The 7,958-nt window shown below is 34.2% G+C and overlaps 1 protein-coding gene and 1 non-coding gene across 2 annotated transcripts; both read right to left on the bottom strand.

The window, feature by feature from the left end:
* Window positions 1-2,019: 2,019 nt before the first annotated feature.
* TRNAA-AGC (transfer RNA alanine (anticodon AGC)) lies at window positions 2,020-2,092 on the bottom strand. Its single transcript has one exon. It is a non-coding gene; the product is annotated as a tRNA-Ala (tRNA).
* Window positions 2,093-4,069: 1,977 nt separating this feature from the next.
* LOC133695416 (inositol-3-phosphate synthase 1) lies at window positions 4,070-7,422 on the bottom strand. Its single transcript, XM_062117408.1, has 10 exons — window positions 7,084-7,422; window positions 6,879-6,947; window positions 6,567-6,702; window positions 6,164-6,411; window positions 5,814-6,040; window positions 5,592-5,707; window positions 5,311-5,487; window positions 5,009-5,197; window positions 4,848-4,910; window positions 4,070-4,514 (listed from the first exon to the last, which is right to left on the bottom strand). The coding sequence occupies exons 1-10, from the start codon at window positions 7,269-7,271 to the stop codon at window positions 4,395-4,397; spliced, it is 1,533 nt and encodes a 510-aa protein (XP_061973392.1). The 5' UTR covers window positions 7,272-7,422; the 3' UTR covers window positions 4,070-4,394.
* Between the last annotated feature and the right edge of the window lie 536 nt (window positions 7,423-7,958).

The following is a 7,958-nucleotide window of genomic DNA, read 5'->3' as shown; positions in this document are numbered from 1 at the left end:
AAGTTTTCCCTCTATGATTTTAGGACTTGAAAACCTTGGTTTTATTATTACTATATATTGCGTCAACATTCATCTTTGTGACTTTAAATATCAAATTTTTCCCTATTTATTTTTTAGGCCTATAATATAGATGTTTTATGTAAAATAAATAAATATTTTTATAGATCAGATGAGATTTAAAGGAAGAAAAAACTATTATTTAATTATTTGTTGTGCAGCTAGATGTGCAAGTCTTTGATAATATTAACGATATATAAGATAGAATAAAAGCCGAATGAATTAGAAAGGAAATATATTAAGAATATAATAATAGTTATTTTTTAAAATATTTTTTATTTAAAAATATATTAAGATAATAATTTTTATCTTTTAAAAAATATTTTTAATATCACCTCGTCAAAATAATTCAAAAATATATAAAAAATAATTTGAAATAATTTGTTTTTAATATTTTTAGACAACTTCCGTTTGAAACACAAAACCAAATAAATGATCAACTTCAGTGGTATACGAGGGTACTTGAGAGTGTAATTGCAATTGTTTTTTAAAGTGTTTTTCACTCAAAAATATATTAAAATACTATTTTTTTAATTTTTAAAAAAATTATTTTGACATTAGCGTATTAAAATGAATTGAAAACACTAAAAAAAAAATATAATATCAAATTTTTTAAAAACTATTTTTAAAATACAAAAACAAATAGAATCTACCTTACACACAATAATGTCATTAGATTATCATCCATTATTGTTGACAAGCTTAGAAGAAAAGCTAGCAATGTAAAACAACTAGAAGAAAACATATGGACTGATTTCAAATCATAATTTATTTTTTAAGGTCTAAGGACTCAATCAATAATCAGTGAACTACCAGTTGTCTTGTAATTTATCAACAAAAATATGATTTGAATATGTATTATCTCCCCAACACAACTTACCCCAGAGGTCATATCATACTTGTAAATTACTAATAAAAATATCAGATGATTTCTCTTTCGGCTAATATTAAAATGCTTCCAAATCTTGAACAGCGAAGTTGGAAAGATTTGCTGTGAGAATTAGTCAATGGCTCGGTGATTGGTTCATCGGCTGCCCATTGACGCAAGAACTTGCAAAAAACAATTCTCATGACTATTGTTTTTACTTTACTTGTTCAACTCCAACTGTAAATACTTTACCCGTCATCACAGTTAATTTTATAATTAACAATCCTAGTTCATCTATGCGCACTATATGTAGATAAGAACATGTATGTTTCTGGATCAAATTAATGAATGTTCAGGTGCCATAAATGTGTTTTGAAGTAGGGAAAAAAATAACTTGGGTTATATACTTAATAACTAGATTAAATAATTTAATTTTAATTAAATGATAAAAAAAACAAAGACAATAAATGAACCATTTAAAAAAATAATCATGATAATTTAGGAGAAAAAACTTTTATTGTAAATTTTGAAACCTGGTCAACGTAGCCCAATTTGATATATCTAATCTGTTTAAATCCAAAAAAATTAAATGAATTGAGTTTATAACTTGAAAAGTATTAGAAGTTAGGTTAGATATAATTACATGCTCAAACCCGAACCAACTATATCTATAAAAACTTCTAGTTTGGCTTGTGTTTTTAGCACACACAGATCAATAAAATTATATATTCTGATATCTCCTCTTAATTATAAGTTTAATTGATCTTCGGAAGTTTTAACCTGTAACAAACCGATAAATTTTACAGGGTTTTAAAATTTTAACAAACCCCACAAGTCTTGAAGGATTTTAGCTTATAAAAACCTCGTTTATCTTGGCTGTATGTATCATGTGGTTTGCAGTGGTCAAAATTTTAGACTTGTAATTTGTAGCTATAAAAATTCTTCCGCCTTGGAGGTATGAAACGGAACCATCCATTCGGCGGCCCAACAACTGGAGTACAGTGCTGTCGGCCTTGGACGCCACATGTCTGGACAGGCTATTCAAGGCCTTTTCGAAGAACAAAAAAAAAAAAAAAAAGTAATTAAAATAAAAATGGAGATGCGGGGTATCGATCCCCGTACCTCTCGCATGCTAAGCGAGCGCTCTACCATCTGAGCTACATCCCCAACCTTCTATTCGCTTGTCAAAGGTTTGTTAATAAGGTTATATTATGATCAACCTTCTGCACAGACATGGAAGGAGTAATGAAAGGATTAAACCGTTAACATTTTTTTGGGCATAATCATAATCCTAGAGCCCCTGTTTTCAGCTTCATTTTCTTCTTTTTATTAAAAAATATATATCTCATTCAAGTACACGTCATCCTTAGAGTGTTTATTTTAAATTTGATTGTTCTGTCCATTTTCACAAAAATCCCTCTTCATAGAATTTTTTTTCTCATCTTTAATTGTTTTGATTAAAATAAAATAAAATAAAATAAAATATAGAGATTGAAGTCTAAACCTCTTTAATAGCATATCTAATATGCTCTTGTAACACAAGATCAATCAAGAACATCTATTTCGAAAATGCCATTGTCAAGAGCACACCTGATTAATCAAAATGGTATTTTTTGAAGAGTACTTGATTGCTTTTTCTAAAACACAAAATTTAAATTGAAAATATTAAAATGGAGAAACCGAAGTGGGATATTTTACAATGTAGGAATTATTTTCAATCAATTAGGTCTCCAAATCTTGTTATTGCAAATTATACTTTTATGGAAAAATTATATTTTTATGGAAAAATTACTCGAGTAAAAGAATTGCATGAGATGAACTATATTATGAACTATATATTTTTTTATATATTTTTAGGTGTATAATTTTTTTTTCAATGTTATATTTTAAATTGAAAGACGGTAATAACATAGCATGTGATTTTAAATGAATTTAAATTTATATAATTTGATCTCCGAAATTGTGTAAGTAGTATAGTTCAAGAAATAAGTTACACACTCACACTTCTTTTCCTTCCCAATCTTTGAACATTCTAAAAATCCCAAATTTACAATAATACCTGAATTTTTTTTTAAAAATTAATCTAACCCTCGCATAGCAGAGCGGTTAAATCATCTGGTTTTAACTGTTTTGGTAAAGTTTTTGAGAGATAACACAAATGTGATAGATGGACGCTTTGAGGGAGAAGCCTCAGTTTCCTGCTTCAAAACTCGAGAATTGGTTGTTGTTGCGCTGTTATAAAGAAGGATTAGGGCTAAGATTATGATTATCCTTTAGGCCCTCTTCGAATTGTAAGCTCATATAAAATGTGATGGATATTCAAAAACATATTGGACATATCGTAACAGTTATATGAGTTGATGATGATCAGTGCTGGCACCGGAGCCCCTTCATGATCTTGTTTGATACTGTATGAGATTACATGAAAAACGGCTATGTTTGGGTTATAGATTATCCCAAATCCTGGTATCCAACGAGGAGAATCATCTCCCTTGATAGCTTTTTTTGGAAGACATCACTTCTGTTTCGAGAAGATATCGTAAGACCAATCCTTTCCAATTTTTTCGAAGATATTGCTAGGCGTTACTCCATGGATAACGAATCAAGAAATTGAGAGAGAAAGAAACAGAGAGAGTTGAATCGTTCCTCTGTTCTGTAAGAGTCATGATCTGGTGCAGAAAATTTATACAGGCCCACGGCATTATCTCCAACAGTCTAGGCCACCCACCTGCCCTCTTGAGGTTTGCAGGCAACATGAAAATAATCACACAATCCAAAACTTGTCAGCCTGAGATGATAATTAGCCCCACGGGACCAGTTTTATTCCCACAGAGAATGAATTGTCCTCCTTGTATATATTGATTGATGTAACAACAAAATTGTGGACCTTATGGATGGTTCAAATAATGAGCACTCCACATGTATGGCACTGGAGAGAGGACAGATAGCTGGGGACCATTGAAATTTTCTCCCCCCTTTCCTTGGCACTCCATGAGTGCCAAGGAATTAATTATTAGGGGTATTCAAGAAAAAACTGGGGATGGAAGTTTATGTATTTACTAATGATTTCAAAATTACCATGATTATAAACTAAACAAATCATGAATTCATACTCGTTAGTAGTTTTAATTTGAAGAAGAAGAGTTCAGAAGGGAAGAAAACTATAGTTTAATGGTATAGACTGAAATAACTACACGACTTCGCTGTGATAAACACAGTTTATGAACAATTTACATGCATATTTTCCTTTTCCAATAGAAAGAGGTGCTTGGTCATCAGAGAACCAGAGCAAACGGGCTACATGAAATAAACAACAAACTCCATACATAACATTAATATCACACAACTATTACATTTATATATATGGAAAAAGCATCTCCTAACCACAGGATTAGTGGAAGAGAAAGGAAAAATGGCTGGCTGTTTTAGTTCCTAGACCAATCTTCTTCCACTGTTATCTTCTACTGGCTCATTTGTATTCCAAAATCATGTTGTTCTCAGGAGCTAACCCAACACAAGCTCTAAGTATGTTCTCAAGCATTGCACGTTGCTTTGACAGTGCATTCACCACTGGTGTGCCTGGTGGAACCTGTTTTTTCCCCATTAGAGAGTTAATACAAGTTAGTCATAAGCTCTCAGTGATGAAGACAAGAAGTCTGATGATATTAAGATAATCTGACAAAGCCAAAGTGAGTATTAAGGATCAAGTCAAGATTAGTATGATTTGATTTACATCTTGTCACTAAAGTAATTCAACTACTCGTGTCAAACTGAGTACATTGGCATGAACAACATAGATGAAGTACTGGCCTTTTGGCCAGGTAAAAATACATTAACCCCAACTTCCCATTTCCCTTTATTTCATTGAGTCAGTAATTAAATCCCAAAGAACAACCAAGTGGTATAAAAGAGTAGAACTTACAAGAGGAGCCTTTGTGAGGTAACTGAGAATAGTAGCAACTGGGTGGAAAGAGTGAAACTTGCCCTGCATATAGAATCGGTACAAGGTCAATCCACAAAGAAGTAAATTAGTTTGCCTAACAAAATCAAACAGGATCAAAAGTTCAGTGCAAGAAAACACACCTCTGCTTCGCCTTTGAGCTGGATCCTTGTGCTAAGTTCTGCAAGAAGAACCAAGTCGAGGATGATTGGTGCAGCCAAGAGAGAGTCTTCACAGGTGTTGTGCAGCACTATAGTGTTTTTCCCACCCATGAATATCTCCGAGGTGTACTCATCCATAGCTCTCTTGCTATCTCCAACATATGGCACATACTATACAAGTAAAATACAAAACATAAATTAAAAAAGAACAAAAGAAGATAAAGCACTTCAAGAGTAAGAATTGGAAAAGGAGTTGAGAGTGTAACAAAAGTGAGATCAATTACCTTGATTACTACAACATGGTCAGGATGTTCACCAGGCTCATAGAGGATGCCATTGCTAGAGACCATGTCATCAACAACATTGCTCTTGGAGATTTCCTTGGACCGAAAAGTTTGAGGTGCTGATAGATTCATGCCATCATTGTTTCCCAGATGGTTGTAACTCACTATTGACGTTGGCTGAATCATCACAATCACAAACACCCCGTCAATGTCACCACAATTATTGAAAACACAATTAGGACAAAAAGTCTATGATTCCGCTTTCTTAATGTATTATATACCTTAATACCGGCCCCAACAAGGAAATCAACCAGAACAGATTTCATCTTGGTCTGACCACTCTTAAAGTCATCTCCACCAATCAAACTGTTCCTCTTAATAGCCAAATCAACAAGTCCTGTAGTTATCAAAAACCAAAAAAAAAAAAATTGAACTTCGACACTTCTTAACAACCAGCAATATTTGACCTTTGAAACAAATAGTGGGATTTTAAGGTTAAAAACCTGGAACAAAAGTGTTCTGTGGGCTTCCATTTATGAAAGGAATATTTTCATAAATGCAAGCCAGAGCATACAAGGTTGATGGGGATATCTCTGATTCATCCTTCTCCACAGCAGCCAAGAGGTTCTCCATGGTGTCATTCAGCCCCACAACAATATTACTGTACCTCTCTGTGTTGGCAGTCCACAACACAACCACCTTGTCCACCTTGTTTTTCTCCTTGAACTCCCTAGTTAATTATGAAAAGACACAACCACATTGATTACCTTTCCATCTAAGGAACAAAAAACCTTTTTTCCAGTTACAGAACCGGAAAAGTTAACAGTAATTAAAATTAAAATTAAAATGCTACCTAATGTCTTCGATAATTTGCTGGACTTGTTCTTTCTTAGTGCCTTTGATAACATTGTTAGCACGTGAGCCTTGATTGGCAGCAATGAAATCAGGGTCGTAAATTCCAGGGAGTGGTACCATGGATTCCATGTAGGGCCTCAATTGCTTTTGCAAGTCAATGTCGAAAACCTTGGCCCTCGCCATGGCATCTGCCAAGTTCATGTCACTTATATCCCATCCCCCAAATACAATATCATCTGGGTTCACCTGTATTGTTTTTTAACATTTCAACATCAGAATTCTTTTAGAGAAGTTAGTGTTGATTAACATCTTAGTTGAGAACAATTTATGAATTAACTCAAAATATAATACAAAGACGGGAAGTAATTAAAGGCAGTACGTAATGTTAGACACGTGTATACCATGGGGAGCAGGCTCTTGAATGGAGCATAAATCTCCTCTCCATTGAAGGACCCAACTCTGATACTTGATGCCTGGGTAAGTGAGCCAAAGTAATTGGCTTGTTGCACCTTGTCCTTAGTTGCCCAGGAGATTCCTCTGGAAAATATTCAACACCTCACGTCATAAAATTAATTAAAAATTCAAATAGCAAAGAAACCAACTAAACATCAATCACATAATTTTACCAACCAAAAGGAACCAATTTTACATCCCTGATTTAAAGCAAAGCACAAATAAAATACTATAAAAAACAAGAAAGAAGAGAAACTCACTCTCTGTTGGCAATAACACCACCAGTGAGAGTTGAACCATTGTTTCCGCCCCACCCCACAAGCATAACACTGTCAGAAAAAGAAAAATTAAAACATTATCTCAAGATTTTAAGATTAACCCACAAAGGATGAGCCTCCAATTAAAGAAGATGAGCACAAAAAGAAAGAAGAAAAGAATAGAAAGGAATGGAATATGGGTGCAAACCCTAGTTTAGGGACATGAATATCAGTCTTGAATTCATATTGGACAGTTTTGGGCTTGACAGTCCACTGATAAGAACCGTTCTTGTTCTCATGAACAAGTTCAGTGGTTTCGTAGTTGTACACGGAGTGAATCTCATCTTCAGTGTACTTAACGTTAGGACTCTCAACCTTAAACTTCTCAATAAACATTTTTGCTTTCTTTGCTTGCTAGCTAAATAAAACAATGTGGAATCAAGAATGGAACCCTAGACCGAGATTGCAAAGACAACTACTACTACTACTCTCTTTTATCAGCTTCCCACCCTTTCTTCCTTCCTTGCGTGCTCTGCCAAGAGCCACCCTGAGCGGTGAATAAATAGAGAAACGAGAGACGCGTGTCTGCATGTTAATGGATGTGGGCATAGGCGGACCCCACCTTACCTTCGTTTTCATTTGCCCCTTGGTCTCAACTCTCGAGTGAAGCTAGGCCATGCAAAAATGGGAGAACTGAGAAGAGAGACAGGGGGATTAGACCGCACGTATGAGGGTGGCACGTGCCGGGAGAGACAGAGACAAGTGGCTGGGCTTCAACGTGGCATCATCCCATGAGTGCCAGAGTTTCTTTTTTACTTTTTTGTGGGTCCCGAAATAAATAAATAAAATAAGGAAGGCCCTCGAAGGAAAATGTAGTGAGAAGGTGACTCGTGAAATTCTTGGGGTAAGCAAGGTGAAGTGAAAGGCTGGAAAGGTCCTGTATCTATCTACTTGGCCCTTTTCTAGTCGGATTTTGTAGAATATGTTCTTTTTAACACGTGATTATAATTTTGAAATCTGATCTAATTAATTTAAAATTTAATTAATTTAAAATTAAAATCAAATCAAATTGAAGAAAAATAA

Source organism: Populus nigra, chromosome 5 (genome assembly GCF_951802175.1).
Source record: "Populus nigra chromosome 5, ddPopNigr1.1, whole genome shotgun sequence".
Lineage (NCBI taxonomy): Eukaryota > Viridiplantae > Streptophyta > Magnoliopsida > Malpighiales > Salicaceae > Populus > Populus nigra.
The sequence above is the reverse complement of the archived record's forward strand: the minus strand, read 5'-3'. Positions and strand labels throughout refer to the sequence as shown.

What these genes read in the sequence shown, in the direction of transcription:
- LOC133695416 (XM_062117408.1), bottom strand. Translation starts at nt 7,271, where the DNA reads ATGTTTATTGAGAAGTTTAAGGTTGAGAGTCCTAACGTTAAGTACACT. An exon ending in ATTCATGTCCCTAAACTAGG is followed by an intron (nt 6,948 to 7,083) that starts GTTTGCACCCAT and finishes TTTTTCTGACAG; the next exon opens with TGTTATGCTTGTGGGGTGGG. An exon ending in TTGTTGGGGCCGGTATTAAG is followed by an intron (nt 5,488 to 5,591) that starts GTATATAATACA and finishes GTGATGATTCAG; the next exon opens with CCAACGTCAATAGTGAGTTA.